The sequence below is a fragment of the Rhincodon typus genome, chromosome 16 (assembly GCF_021869965.1).
Source record: "Rhincodon typus isolate 14 chromosome 16, sRhiTyp1.1, whole genome shotgun sequence".
NCBI lineage: Eukaryota > Metazoa > Chordata > Chondrichthyes > Orectolobiformes > Rhincodontidae > Rhincodon > Rhincodon typus.
The window spans coordinates 56,311,713-56,327,535 of record NC_063347.1 but is presented as its reverse complement, the minus strand read 5'-3'; the positions used below and the strand labels follow the sequence as shown (position 1 = coordinate 56,327,535).

The 15,823-nt window shown below is 42.4% G+C and overlaps 1 protein-coding gene across 1 annotated transcript in view; it reads left to right on the top strand.

The window, feature by feature from the left end:
- The window catches only part of dnah1 (dynein, axonemal, heavy chain 1), a 395,000-nt gene that overhangs the window by 234,621 nt on the left and 144,556 nt on the right, over window positions 1-15,823 (top strand). Inside the window, exons 45-47 of the mRNA XM_048606524.1 lie at window positions 6,895-7,052; window positions 13,247-13,420; window positions 14,375-14,553. Coding sequence (XP_048462481.1) covers window positions 6,895-7,052; window positions 13,247-13,420; window positions 14,375-14,553 — 511 coding nt within the window. The remainder of the gene's footprint in view (window positions 1-6,894; window positions 7,053-13,246; window positions 13,421-14,374; window positions 14,554-15,823) is intronic.

Below are 15,823 nucleotides of genomic sequence, written 5' to 3'. Positions count from 1 at the left end.
TTTGCCAATACATTGGCCAGATAATCTCAACCGGTCTATAGCTTGAAGCCACTAGAAAATCACTGGCTGTCCCAGAACAGATAAGCCTAATGTAAGCTACTGACAATTACTGGTTAACCCTTCTTCATTCTACAGATTTAGATTGGTGGGAACTTAGTTGCCGTTATCCTTTTCATAACCTTAGTGATAAGTAGGAAGTCTAACAAGATAAGACTAATAATTCAATTCTAGGCATTAATTGTAAGAGTAAGAGATGTTAAGAGAGGCCAGCTGAGTGGAATGTGCAGCTTGTCATATATGGGGAGCCCTGGATGCTGCCAGTGTCCTTGATGACCATACGTGCAGGAAGTGCTCCCAGCTGCAGAAGCTGGAGCTCTGGGTCTCTGAGCTAGAGCAGCAGTTGGAGCCACTGTGGCACATCTGTGAGGCTGAGAGTTACGTGAATAGCACTTTTTGGAAAGGTGATCACACTCAGCTCAAGGGACTAGAGGGAAGAAGGGAGTAGTGACTACCAGTCCAGAAAGAACACTCAGGTAGTGCAGGAGTCCCTTGGGGTCCCACACACTAACCGGTTTCCCATTTTGGAAGCTGATGACGGTACTGGTACCTTGGAGCCAAGCTTCTGCCACCACAAGCAGCTTGACTATTACAAGGGGTGAAGAAGAAGAAGAAAGGAAGAGCAATAGTGAAAGGGGATTCTTTAGTCAGAGGAACAAACAGCTGCTTCTGTGGCCGAAGATGTGACTGCAGGATGGTGTGATGCCAGGGTCAGGCATGTCATTGTACGGCTGCAGGCCAGCCTGAAAGGTGGGGGGGGTGATGAATTAGAGATCGTGGTACATGTTGGTACCAATGATATTGGCAAAATGAGGAATGAAGTTTTGCCTTAAGGAGCTAGGCGGTAGATTAAAAAGTAGGACCTCAATGGTTGTAATCTCTGGATTACTCACAGTGCCATGTGCTAGTGAATTTAGAAATAGGACAATAGGACCGATGAATGTATGGCTCAAGAGTCGGTGCAAGAGGGAGGGTTTTAGAATCCTAGATCACTGGGACCATTTTTGGGGAAGGTGGTTTATGTACAAACAGAATGGTCTGCATCTGAACCACATTGGGACTAACATCCTTGCAAAAAGGTTTGTTAGTGCTGTTGGGAGAAGTTTAAACAAATCTGCCAGGGGAGGGGACACAGAATATCGATGAAACAGAGACACAACATGCTACAGTAAAGGAAGCAAGTCACAGTGAGTTTAGCTATGTTGAGTGTCAAGAGAGTAAGGCAAGAATGGATGGCCTTTAATGCCACAAGTTTAATAGATAAGACTGATGAGTTATTAACGTGGATTGACACATGAAAGTATGATATTGTTGCCATCACAGAAACATGATTGAGGGAAGGGCAGGACTGGGAACTCAACATTCTGGGGTATAGGATCTTCAGGTGAGACAGAGGAGGGTGTAAACAGGGCGATGGTGTAGTACTATTAATTAAGGCGTCAATTACTGCAATAAGAAGAGATGATATCTTGGAAGGGTCCTCAAATGAGGCTTTGTCGGTAAAACTTAGGAACGTTAAGAGGCCAGGTACTTTACTGGGAATGTACCTTAGCCCCGCAAAGAGTCAGCGGGAAATAGAGGAGTAAATATGTAAACAGGTCACAGAGGTGTGTAAGAATAATAATCGGGTAATTATACTAGAGGATTTCAACTTTCCCAACATAAATTGGAATAGTCAAGTGTTAAGGGTTTAGAGGGAAAATTTTCTTGAAATGTGTCCGGGGAGTTTTTTTTGTATCAATGCATAGAAAGCCCAACAAGGGACAGCACAATGCTGGATCTGGTTCTGGGGAGAAAACAGACAAGTGTTCAACCTGGCAGCAGAGGAACATTTATGCGATAACAGCCACAACATGGTATGATTCAGATATTTTGTGGACAAGGAGAAAGGTGGCCTGCAAAAGACAGCTTTGGATTGGAGGAAGGCAAATTTATTAAAATAAATCAGGATCTGGCCACAGTAGACTGAGAACAGCACCTTGTGGGTGATTCTACAGCGGAGCAATGGGGGGCATTCAAAATGGTGCTGGGGAGAGTACAGGCCCAACATGTACCCTTTAGAGGGAAATGTAGGAGCAATAAGTTCAGAGAACCATAGATGTCTTGGACAATTCAGGACTGGATAAAGGAGAAGAGTAGGGCTTTTAGCAAGTCCAAAGGGAGCAGTTCAGCTGCGGCCCTAGAGGAATACAGGAAGTGCAAGAAGAAACCCAAGAAAGCAATTAGAAGAACAAAAAGGGGGCATGAAAAAGGACTTTTGAACAGGATTAGGGGAAACCTAAGATATTTTATAAATTCATTAAAGGGAAGAGTTAGGGCCCATGGGAATGAGTAGGGCCCATTAGGGACCAAGAGGACAACCTGTGTATGAAGTAACAGGATTTTGAAAGAATGTTGAATGAATACTTCTCTTTGGTCTTCACTCTGGAGAAGGAGAATATAGATGCAGAATTCAGGAAAAGGAACTGTGAGGAGTTTGCACATAGGAAATGCGGAGGTATTGGAAGCTTTGTCATGCTTAAAAACAAAGATCTTGGCCCTATGAATTACATCCCAGGCTGCAGTGGGAGGCGAGGCAGGATATTGCAGGGGCTCTGACACAAATTTGTAATTCCTCTGTGGCCACAGGTGGGGTGGTAGATATAAACTAGGAAATTACAGACTGGTGTCTCTCATGTCAGTGGTAGGGAAATGGTTGGAGAAACTTCTAAAGGAACAAATTAATACCCACTTGGAAAGGCATGGGTTAATTAGGGATAGTCAGCATGGCTTTGTCAGAGGGCGATCATGCCTGACAAGTTTGTTAAAATTTTTTGAAAATGTGCTCAAGTGTGTGGATAAGGGAAGGTCAGTTTATATGGATCTTACCAAAGCTTTTGACAAGGTCCCACATGGCAGATTGAGAGGGTTAAAGCCAGTGGAATTCAGAGAAACTTGACAAGGTGGATCAGAAACTGGCTTAGAAATAAGACACAAAGGATAGTGGTAGAAGGCTGTTTGAGTGACTGGAGGCTGGAGTCCAGCAGTGTACCAATGGATCAGTACTGGGACCCTTATTGTTCGTTATATATGTAAATGATATAGATGAAAATGTGGGGGAGTTTTAAGCAAATTTACAGATGACACCAAGATTGGTAGAGTGATAAATAGCGAAGAAGAGGTTACAGGATGATATAGATGTGTTGATCAGTTGGGCAGACCAGTGGCAGATGGTATTTAACCCTGATAAGTGCAAGGACATAGATTTTGGAAGAAGAAACAAGATGAGGGAGTATTTAATGAATGGCAGGACACTGGTTACTTAGAGGAACAGAGGGATCTTGGCGTAAGTATTCACAGATCCCTCAAGTCAGCAGAGCACGTGAATACTATAGTTAAGACGGCATAAGGGGCACTTGCTTTCATCAGTCATGACATAGAATATAACAGCGAGGAGGTAATGTTGGACTTGTACAGAGCATTGGTCAGGCCACAACTGGAGTACTGTGTGTAGTTCTGATCACCTCAATACAGAAAGGATGTGATAGCACTAGAGGGGGTACAGAGGAGGTTCACCAGGATGTTGGCTGGGATGGAGGAATTGAGCTATAAGGAGAGATTAGATAGGATTGGATAGTTTTCTTTAGAGCAGAGAAGACTGAGGAGAGACATGATTGAGGTGTGCGTAAGATTATGAGGGGTATGGACAGGGTGACTAGAGAACAGCTCTTTCCCTTGTTGAGGAGTCACTCACAAGGGGGCATAGTTTTAGGGTAAGGGACATGAGATTCAGAGGGGATTTGGGGAAAAAACCTTTTCGCTCAGCAGGTGGTGGAAATCTGGAATGCACTGCCTGGGAAGGTAGTGGAGGCTGGAAACCTTACAAACTTTAAAAAATATTTGGATGAGTACTTCAAGTATCATAACATTCAAGGATATGGGACAAGTGCAGGAAATTGGGATTAGTGCACTTATAGTGGTAGTAATGTCAATGCAGACTTGATGGACTGAAGGACCCTTTCTGTACTGTACGAATCTCTGAATGTAAGTCCACTTGATATTGGACCTCAGATTTCATGTAGGTCAGACTGGTAAGCTGTGGGTACCTACTAGATCATTGAGTTCGCTGGTGAAAAGGATTTGAATTTGGGCTACTACATCTTAGGCAGTAGTCCTCAGTTTGATCTTGAATGAGGGGTTAAACAAAAGAGGAAGGAAGTGATCAAGGGGAGAATTAATGATTGTGCTGAGAAGGAGTGCAACCAGGTAGCAGTTGAGTTTGAGGGCCGGTGGTGATCAGTGATCGACAATAGTTCTGACATGTAATCTTCTATTTGTGATTTTTGTAAATGATTCGGATGTAGAAGTGGAAGGGTGGATTAGTAAATTCGCGCACAATACGAAGGTGGGTCGAGTTGTGGATAGTGCAGACGGCTGTTCTAGGTTACAAAGGGATATTGATAGGATGCAGATCTAGGCTGAGAAGTGGCAGATGGAGTTTAACCCTGAAAAATGTGAGGTGATTCATTTTGAAAGGACAAATTTGAAAGCAGAATACAGGGTTAACGGAAAGATTCTTGGCAATGTGGAGGAGCAGAGGGATCTCGGGGTTCATATCTACAGTTCCCTGAAAGCTGCCACCCAGGTGGATAGAGTTGTTAAGAAGGCATATGGTGTGTTAGATTTCATTAATAGAGGGATTGAGCTCAAGAGCCGTGAAGTTATGCTCCAGCTATACAAAAGCCTGGTTCGGCCACATCTGGAGTATTGTGTCCAGTTCTGGTCGCCTCATTACAGGAAAGATGTGGAAGCGTTGGAAAAGGTGCAGAGGAGATTTATCAGGATGTTGCCTGGAACGGAGGGAAGGTCTTACGAGGAAAGGTTGAGAGAGCTAGGGCTTTTCTATTTAGAATGACGAAGGATGAGAGGTGACTTGACAGAGGTGTACAAAATGATCAGAGTAGAGCTAGAGTGGACAGCCAGAGACTTTTTCCTAGGGTGGAGGTAGCTATTACGAGGGGGCATAGTTTTAAAGTGAGTGGAGGTACATATAGAGGAGACGTCAGAGGTAGGTTCTTTACTCAGAGAGTGATAGGGGCGTGGAATGCATTTGTGGAGTCGGCCTCATTAGGGGCATTTAAGCGGCTATTAGATAGGCATATGGATGACAGTGTAAGGTGGGGGTGGAGGTTAGATAGACCTTAGGTTTAGAGTAATGTTTGGCACAACATCGTGGGCCGAAGGGCCTATACTGTGCTGTACTGATCTATGTTCTATGTTCTATATAATGTGAAGCCAGGAGGAGCACTCTAACTTCTCAGCTCCATATTAAGTTAAGTGACTTTCTTAAATTTACCTCTTTGGAAGCCTGCAGTGGCCTTTTTAAGGCCTGTCAGTTAGGCGAAACATAGACCTTGTTTTCCAGAACATTGCCCAATTTACAAAGGGGTCCTCAAACAGGCATATAATGCAAGGTGTTGTATTTTGGTAAGGCAAATCAGGGCGGGACTTACACAGTTAATGGTAGGGCCCTGGGAAGTGTTGTTGAACAGAGAAACCTAGGGGTGCAGGTTCATAGTTCCTTGAAAATGGCATCCAGCTAGGGAGAGTAGTGAAGAAGGCGTTTGGCAAGCTTGCCTTCCTTGGTCAGAGCATTGAGTATAGGAGTTGCGACTGATATTGCAGACTACTGTGTACAATTCTAATTGCTTGCTACAGGAAGGATGTTGTCAAACTAGAAAGGGTGCAGGATAAAATTTACAAGGATGTTGCCAGGGACTGGAAGGTTTGAGTTATCAGGATAGGTTGGGACTATTTTGCCTGGAGTGTTGGAGGCTGAGGGGTGACCTTATAGATATTTATAAAATCTTGAAGTGAATGGATAAGGTGAATAGCTAAAGTCTTTTTCCAAGGGTTGGGAGTCCAAAGTAGAGGGCATAGGTTTAAGGTGAGAAGGGAAAGATTTAAAAGGGGCCTGAGGGGCACCTTTTTCACAAGAAGGTGATGTGTGTATAGAATGAGCTGCTAGAGGAAGTGGTAGAGGCAGGTACAATTACATCATTTAAAAGACATTTGGACAGGTATAGAAGGATATAGACTAAATGCAGGCAAATGGAACTACTTAAGTTTGGGATACCTGGTCGACATGGACATGTTGGACCGAAGGGTCTGTTTCTGTGCTTTATTACTCTGACTCTATACCTAACAACTTCTTTAGTCAGGGACTATTTTGATGCCTCTACCATTAAGCCAGGCTGTGCACTTCCAGGACAGAGGTGCACATACCAGCTGATGGTACTACATAACAAGACAGTTCCCAGAATTAAAGACGGCTTGATAGATTAATTTTTTTTTTATTTAGTTGGTTAGTTAATGTGATGGTTATCACTGAGACATACTCACGCAAAACTGCAGGTTTTCTTTAACAACAAAACTGAAGTTCCAGAAAGACCCTTTGACCTATATTTTAAAGAAAACTCTTCACAAAGCTAACCAACACCCACATGCCACATTTTGAAATACAAACTCCAGAAGTTATATGTGTAATTTCATTACACCACTATGTTAAACAACATTGCATTGATACCATGCCTGTAAAAGGGTTCAGCATCGTTAAATTTCAAGCCTAGCCTTTCTATAATATGGAGATATTGGCTGAGTTACAACACTAACCAGATGATTGCTGAATGTTTGGATATTTTGCTTGAAGTTGTTCTTTAATGATAGTGCAAAACAGGTGATAATGAATTGGGACCTTGCCTCTTTTCCTTTGACTTTAGGCTTATTTCACAATATGGATTTTTTTTTACCTGTTCTGAAGTATTTCTGTTCCTGATTGCAAATGATTTCTGTTATCAGACGCAAAGGTGTGTATGGGCCACCACTTGGAAAGTATTTTATATTTTTCATTGATGACCTGAATATGCCAGCTCTTGAGACATACGGAGCCCAACCTCCCATTGAAATTTTGCGTCAATGGATGGATCATCATGGCTGGTATGACAGGAAAATGATAGGTATGCCTGTGCATTTTAAGATATGGTTCTTAAAAGTAATTGTTTGTCTATCTATTCTATACCATGTAAAATTTCACTGACCAAGACTTTTCAAATCCTCACTTGTGACCATAGAATCATACTGTACTGAAGAGTCCTTCGGCCCACCAAGTCTGCACCATCAAACATTGTTTCTAAATTTACACTGTGCCCACTTCCCAGCACTTGGAACATTGCCTTGAATGTTATGACATTTCAAATGCTCATCTAAGTAGTTTTTAAGGGTTGTGAGGTTTTCTGCCTCAACCATGCTCCCAGGCGGTGCGTTCCTGATTCTTACCATTGTCTGGGTTAAAACATTTGCCTCAAATCCCCTCTAAACATCTTGCCTTTCACTTAAAATGATGCCCCTTTGTTATTGACCCTTCAATCAAAGAGAAAAGCTGCTTTCTATACACCCTGTCCATGCTTCTCCATCAGGTCCCACTTCAGCCTTCTCTGCTCTAAAGAAAACAACTCAAGCTTATCCAACCTCTATTCACAGCTAAACTGCTCTATCTCAGGCACATCCTGGTGAATATATTCTGCACTCCTATAGTGTGGTGACCAGAACTGCACAGAGTACTCTGCTATGGCCTAACTAAAGTTTTGTACAGCTCCAATATAATTTCCCTGTTGTAATAATCTATGCAATGACTGATAAAGCCAGGTGTCCCATATGCCTTCTTAACAATCCTATTAACCTGCCCTGCTGCATTCAGGGATCTGTCAACAAGCACTCAAAGATCCCTCTGTTCCTCTGAGCTTCCTAGTGTCCTCCCTTGCATTGAGTACTCCCTTGTCTTGGTGCTTCTTCCAAAGTGCATCACCTCACTTTTATCAGGGTTAAATTTCATCTGCTATTGATCTGCCCATCTGACCAATCCGTCTATATCCTCCTATAACCTAAGACCTTCTTCCTCACTGTCAATCACCCGACCAATCTTTGTATCTTTCGCAAATGTACCTATCACCTCCTACACATTTTCTTTTTTATTGTTTATATATATATATATATATCACAAATAATAGGGGACCCAGTACTGATCCAGTACCTTGCTGGATACTGCCCTGCAGTTGCACAAGCAGTCTCTGTCTCCCACCATTATTTTTGGATCCAACTTGTCAAGTCACCCTGAATCCCATGAGCTTTTACCTTCTTTATCAGTCTCCCATATGGCTTTGCTGAAATCCATTAACTCCATCAAAAGCACTAGCCTCATCTACATACCTGGTCACCTCGTCAAAAAATTCAATCAAATTTGTTAGGTATGACCTTCCTCTGACAAAGCCATGCTGACTGTCCCTGATCAGACCTTGCCTCTCCAAGTGGAAATTAATTCTCTCCTTCAGAATTTTCTCCAACAGTTTCCCTACCACTGATGTGAGACTCACTGATCTGTAATTCACTGGCTTATCTCTGCTACCCTCTTGAAAAGTGGAACACCATTAGTTGTTCTCCTCTCCTTTGACACCTCCCCTATGGCTGGAGAGGAATTAAAAATTTAGGTCAGAGCCCCTGTAAATTCCTCTCATGGGTACCGTGGCAGCCTGGGATATAACTCATCCAGATTTGGGATTTGCCATTTCTAAACTGCCAAAAACCCCAATACCTCCTCACTCCCTATGTTAATATGCTCAAAACCCCGCAATCCTTCTTTCTGAATTGTCTACCTATATCCTCCTCATCCTAAGTGAAAACAGATTGTGGAGTACTCAAATACAATAAAACAAAGAACTATGGATGCTGGAGACCTGAAACAAAGTCAGAAAATTGATTGATTTGATTTATTGTGTAACTAAGTACAGTGAAAGGCTTTGTTTGCGAGCAATACAGGCAGATCATAGTAAACAAGGACATATAGATCATAGGGTGAAAAGAAAAACTTGGACAGAGTTTACACCACACAGGACGTGAGCTGGGCATGATTAACATTAACAAGATCAGCATTATTTGAAGTTGGAGATTCCATTCACCAGTCTAATAATGGCAAGAAAGAAGCTGATTTTGAACCTGCTGGTGCATGTGTTCAAGCTTCTGTATCTTCTGCCTGACGGAAGAGGTGGTAGGAAACCATTACCAGGGTGGGATGGATCTTTGATGATGTTAGCAGCCTTTCCACAACAACGAGATGTGTAAATGGAGTTCATGGATGGGAGATTGGCTTCCATGACAGTCTGGGGTGTCCACACAGCCTTCTGTAGTTTCTTACGGTCCTGGGCAGAGCAGTTTCTGTACGAGGCCGTTATGCACCCAGACAGTATGTAAAAGTTCAGCAGTCACAAGACACCAGGTTATAGTCCAATAGATTTATTTGAAATCACAAGCTTTCTGAGCACTGCTCCTTCATCAGGTGAAGTGGAGAGAAGCACACAGGCACAGAATTTAAAGGTGGAGAGATCAAAAGATAGTACAAATGGTATGACTGGAGTGTTGACAGACTGAATAACGAGTCTTTGCAGGTGATCAAAAGTGTCAGATGGTGTGACTAAATGTCTGTAAAAGTTGGTGAGGATCCTTATGGACATGCTATATTTCCTGAGCAGCCTGACAAAGAAGAGATGTTGTTGTGCCTCCTTGACTATCACATCTACGTGGGAATGCCAAGAAAAGTTGTTGGTTATCATCACTCCTAGGAACTTGACTCAACCTCTGCTCTGTTGATGCAGGAGGGGGTGTATTCTCCTCTTTTCTTTCTAAAGCCACTGACTAGTGCTTTAGTATTGCCACATTGAGAGAGGAGTTGTTATCATTGCACCATGTCACCAAGCCCTCTATCTCCTTTCTGTATTCTGACTCTTCATTGTTTGATATCCGTCCTACCACAATGGTGTTGTCAGCAAACTTGTAGATGCCATTCATTTGGAATTTGGCAACACAGTCATGGGTGTACAAGGAGTATAATAGGGGGCTAAGAAAGCATCTTTAGGGTGCTGCAGTGTTGAGAGTTACCATGGAGGAGGTGCAGTTGTCTATCTTCACTGATTGTGGTCTGTGGGTCAGAAAGCTGAAGATCCAGTTGCAGAGAGCAGAACCGAGACCTAGGTCTTGGAGTTTTGAGATCAGTCTGGAGGGGATAATGGTGTTGAAGGCAGAGCTGTAGTCAATGAGCAGGAGTCTGACAAAGGTGTCCTTGTTGTCCAGATGTTCCAGGGATGAGTGCAGGGCTAGGGAAATGCATCTGCTGTGGACCTGTTACACTGGTAGGCAAATTGTAGGGGATCGAGGCAGGCTGGAGACTAGAGTTAATAATGTGGGCCAAGACCAACCTCTTGAAGCACTTCATGATTATAGAGTTAAGAGTCACTGGGCAGTAGTCATTAAGGCACATTGCAGTGCTTTCTTAGGAACTGGGATGATGGTGGTCTTCTTGAAGGAGGTGGGGACTTCGGCTTGTAGGAGGGAGAGGCTGAAGATGTCAATGAATACCTCCGCCAGCTGGTCTGCACATGATCTAAATGCACGACCGGGGACTCCATTTGGGCCCATCACTTTCCTTGGGTTGACTCTCAGAAAGACCGATCTGATGTCTACAGCAGTGACAGAGGGAACAGGTGTGTCTGGGGCTGTTTGGGCAGGTGTCACAGCGCTGCTGGTGTCCTGCTCGAACCGAGCATAGAAAGCATGGAGTGCATCAGGGAGGGATGTGTCTTTGTCTGCTATCTTGCTCTCTGCTTCATTTTGTATCCCATTATGTTGTTTAGGCCTTGTCACAGGTGGCAGGTGTCCATATGGTTGGTTTGGGCATCTAACGTAGTCCAGTACTGACTCTGATGGCTTTGCGGAGGTCATTTCTGGATTTTCTGTGTAGGTCTGGGTCATCCGACTTGAAAGCTGCGCACTGGAGAAACCCAGCAGGTCTTGCACAATCTATGGGAAGAAAGTAGAGTTAACATTTCAAGTCCGGTGACTCTTCATCAGAGCTGTTAGCAGTTAGGAAAAAATGTTATTTTTGCTAAAATCAAAGTTGGGGAAGTGAGTGAAGGGTAGAGGTAGGCGGATATGTGGACATGGAGCCCAGAGAGAGAAATATGACAGGGTAGGTAAACAAAGAGATTATGGATAACAGGCCAGGACAAAAGAACAGCTTAATAAGTAATAACAAGAGCTAAGAGTAGGAGAAAATGGGAAAGCTGAACTGAATGCAATCCATATAATGTGATTATTGGCCTAGAAGTGCATGAAAATGGGTGACCGTGCTAAAAGCAACCTAGGTCAATAAGAGGACTGGGTGTAGGGTTGGTAAAAAACATGGAAGGATGGAATCCTGCTCTAAGGTTATTGAACTCAATTTTGAGTCCTAGAGGCTGCTGGATCCCCAAGCAGAAAATGAGATGCTGTTCTTCAAGCTTCCGCTGAGGCTCACTGGAACACTGCAGCGGGCCTGTGATAGAAATGTTGGGACAGGGAATATGTTAGCGTGTTGAAGTGACAGGCATCTGGAAGCTCAGACAGAACATAGATGTTCTCCAATGCGGTCACCCAGTCTTCATTTCATTCCCCCCACTGTAGAGGAGACCATATTGTGAACAGCAAATACAGTAGAAACAAACACAGAAATTGCTGGAAAAACTCAGCAGGTCTGGCAGCATCCGTGAAATCAGAGTTAATGTTTTGGGTCCGGTGACCCTTCGTCAGAACTGTTGGTAGCTAGGAAAATGTCAGTTTTTATACAGAAGATAGGGTGGGTAGAGGGGGTAAGGAGTAATCGATAAGTGATTGGAGATAGAACCCAAGGAGAGAGGAGAACAGTTGGACAAAGGAGTGGATAATGATCTGGCTTTGAAGGATGAATAGCTGTTAATGGAGACTGTTATTGGCTGGCAGTGGGTTGTATGTCACAGCAGACTATGTGATAACAGGGCCTGGTATGTGGACTTCTGGACTCAATATCGAGTTCAATGACTTTAGGGCTTGAAACCTCCTATGTCCTAGTCCCCTCCACCACACACCTGTTGTTAGCCACTAACAGTCTCCATGAACAGCTATCCACCCTCCTAGCTAGATTGTTATCCGTTCCTTTGTTTGCCCAATTGTTCTTCTCTCTCTTTGATCTTTATCTCCAGTCACCCTTGTTTACTCCTTACCCCCTCCCTCCACCCTACCTTCTGCATAAATATTGACATTTTTCTAGCTACCATCAGTTTTGAGGAAGGGTCACCCGATCTGAAATGTTAACTCTGATGTCTTTTCACAAATTCTGCCAGAAGCTGAGCTTTTCCAGCAATTTCTGTGTTCATTTCTGATTTTCAGCATCCACAGTTCTTTTGGTTTTTATTTAGCAAATACAGTAGACTGGATTGAATGAAGTACAGGTTAATTGCTACTTCACCTGGAAAGTATATCTGGTAACTGGGATGGTGAGGAGGCAGGAGGTAAATAGGCAGATATGAAATACTCTTTCAATACCCTACCAATATCCTCCAACTCCATGCACAGATTGCCCCATTGTCCCTAATGGCCCTACATTTTCCCTGGTTATCCTCTTCCCCTTGATACACTTATGGAGTACCTTAAGATTCTCTCTAATCTTACCCACCAGTATTTTCTGCAAATTAAAATTCAGATGTCATAAATTGCACACAATGAGCATGGAGGAGGAAATCTTGGCACTATGTCTGTATACAACATTTAGGAATTAGTTTCTTGATAGTAGAGAACTTGAGAATATTGCTGACAAAAGTGCGTTGGTGTCAAAGCTTTTTGTCTTGCACTCACCAGGGCAAACGCAAGAATGCCAAATTTCAAAGGGAACAAGATTTTCCTGTACATAAGAAATTGATGTAGATTAATTGATAAGTTAACGTTGGTTGGTTGAAGTGTTTCCATCGAGAATGCATCTGGGAACCAAATCTTCCCCAGGTTTTTGTTTAGGTATAAAAATTATAATGCTTGGGCATGTTCATGTTTCCTGCAGAGGACAGATCCCTGCAAATGAAGATATTTCATTCCTTGCAAGAAAAAGTGAGCCACATTGTGAGCCCTGCTGATATTCTTAAAAGTTGCTAGTTTAGTTCTTAGCATAGTTGGGATTTTCAGCAACTGCTGTACAAATTAAATAAGTAGAATTTTGATCAAATAGTAGTTTTGCAAGCTTTAAACCGGTTTGAATCCATTTGGATGTGATTTTGGATCCAGTTTTTGTTTACGCTGTGCACATGATCTCTTGTTGCAGGAGCCTTCAGGCAGCTATTGGATATCAACTTTGTTTGTGCCATGGGGCCACCAGGTGGTGGAAGAAACCCAATCACTGCTCGATACACACGACATTTCAATTATCTGTCCTTTATTGAAATGGATGACAAAAGCAAACTGAAGATATTTTCTACCATCTTGGATAGTTGGCTGTGTGAGTTCCTTAGATACAAATGATTTCACTTGCACCATTCACCACATATATGCTAATAAAAAAGGGGTTGGTTAGCTCAGTTGGCTGAATGGCTGGTACGTGATGCAGAGTGACGCCAACAGCATGGGTTCAGTTCCTCCACCAGCTGAGGTTTCCATGAAGGACTCTCTTTTTCAACTTCTCCCCTTGCCTGAAGCATGATAACCATCAGGTTAAACCACCACCAGTTGTCTCTGTCTAATAAGAGAGCAGGCCTATGGTCTGGTCGCACTATGGTGACTTTGCTGATAGTACATTTAATCTAATTTTTGGATTCAAGAATAGTGGTGGGAGGGTAGACATATGAGAGAACGGAAATACAATTAATTTTATCGCACTATTAGAGGCCATTTATTCCATTGTGGCTTTGCCAGCCCCTTGTAAGAGATACCTGCCACTAGCCTGCTGTTTTTGCAAGGAGATCTAGTATAGGTGAATAAATTATTAAAATCCGATTTGTAAAGCAATTAAAAATGCTACTAAATGACTGAGATTTATTTTTAGGATATTGGATTCAAAAGTATTTGTGTTATTTTAAACTCGTAGGACTATGGTCGGTCTGCAATCAGGGTATTGATATAGTTCTGGTCTCTCTATCATATAAAGAGCTTAAGAAATGCTGAAAAAGGTATGAAAAATAACAAGAATTGGACAAGAGCTAATAGATCACAGCCAGTGGAAAAGATTGAACAGTTTGGGTTATGAACGTTTTGAACAGGCGAGATGTTTCTCCATCAGCATCACAACCAGGAATTCCTGGTTTGGAAGTCCCTATCACTTACTCTTCTGCCAGCCATCATTTTCCTTATGAGGGAGACAGCGGTTCCCAGCCTTGCTATTGTTTAAACAATTTTCAATGTAGGTTTAAGTTTGGTGTGGAATTTTATTAAAGTATAGCTGATTTACTTTTCATAGATGATGCTGAAGAGGTGAAACTTATGAAAGAACCACTTGTTGCTGCAACAATCAAAGTATACTCCACCATAACATCACAGTTACTCCCAACTCCTGCCAAGTCACACTACACCTTCAATCTGCGTGATCTATCAAAGGTCTTCCAGGGTATACTCATGGCTGAATCTAATAATACCCAGGTATGTTTGAGCTATGGCTCTGCCTAAAAATCAACTGTTTCTCACCTGCTGCACTTGACTGACTCAGGTGTTTCAAATAACTTTTGTTTTATGAACAGCTAATGTCTTTTTTATCATTCTTTCTTGGAATGTGGGCCTTATTAGCAAAGCCCACGTTTATTGTCCAAGTTGCTTGAGAAGGTGATACTGATGTTTCTTCTTCAACCACTGCAATCCCTTTAAAACATTTCATGCCTTGCTAGGTCATTTCGAAATACAGTTCAGATTAAAACTTACCCGTGTGGAATTGGAGTTATCTGTAGGGCAATTTTGATAGGACAGCTGTTTACCATGTCTAGAGGATATTTGTGAACCCAGTTAGATATTTACAAAATCCAATTGCTTTGCCATCACTTTCACAGACTTTCTAAACTCTAAGTTTTCCTTTGGTAAAACCATTTCACGTTGTTTGATCATATTATGTACATTTCTAAGTGCATTGTCACAACTTCAACATTTTTCTGTCCACTGATGTTGGGCTAAGTGCTCTATATTACCCTGTTATTTCTATCTTTCCTTCCTAAACAACAGTGATGCATTTTCTTAATTCTAATCCACTGAGACGGTTCCAGAATCTAGGGAATTTGGGAAAATCATTACCAGTCTCCACAACCTCTGCACTTACTTCTTTTGGAACCATAGGATGTAGCCCATCAGTTGCTGATCCACCTGATTACTGTTAAAGAATGGACTCAAAGGTCTACTCCAATTAATTCAATTCAAGTAGTAGACAACTTAAGCATCCAGTGTTCTATCATGCACCATTTGCAAATTGCTCAATGATCCAGTCATCTCACGAAAATTAGCAGGTATTGCTGGTGAAGGCATCAATGATAAGGCTGGAGTCTTCATTTACAGGTGAGCCAAAATAACTTCTCTTACTAGATTTTTAACTTCTTTAGGCAACGGTATGTAATCCAAAAGGATTTTATACCGTCCACTAACACAGAATCATAGACTTCAAAGCCTCCTTCCCTGATAGCTCTCATGATGCACTCCTTCCTGTGCCATTTTATTTGAATGACAATATAGAGTAGAGCAGATGTATAGTGCAAGTGCAATGAAGCTCATTGCTACCACTAAAATTGTTCTTGAGTATACAATTGAGATTTTAGAAACAGCACTTCATGTATCACACAATGCAAATCTGTTCCCTACCTTCAGAATAATTGTTGAAACTTTCATCCTTCCTAAGCATGGCCTCTGACTCTAGAAGGAGTGTCACCAGGAA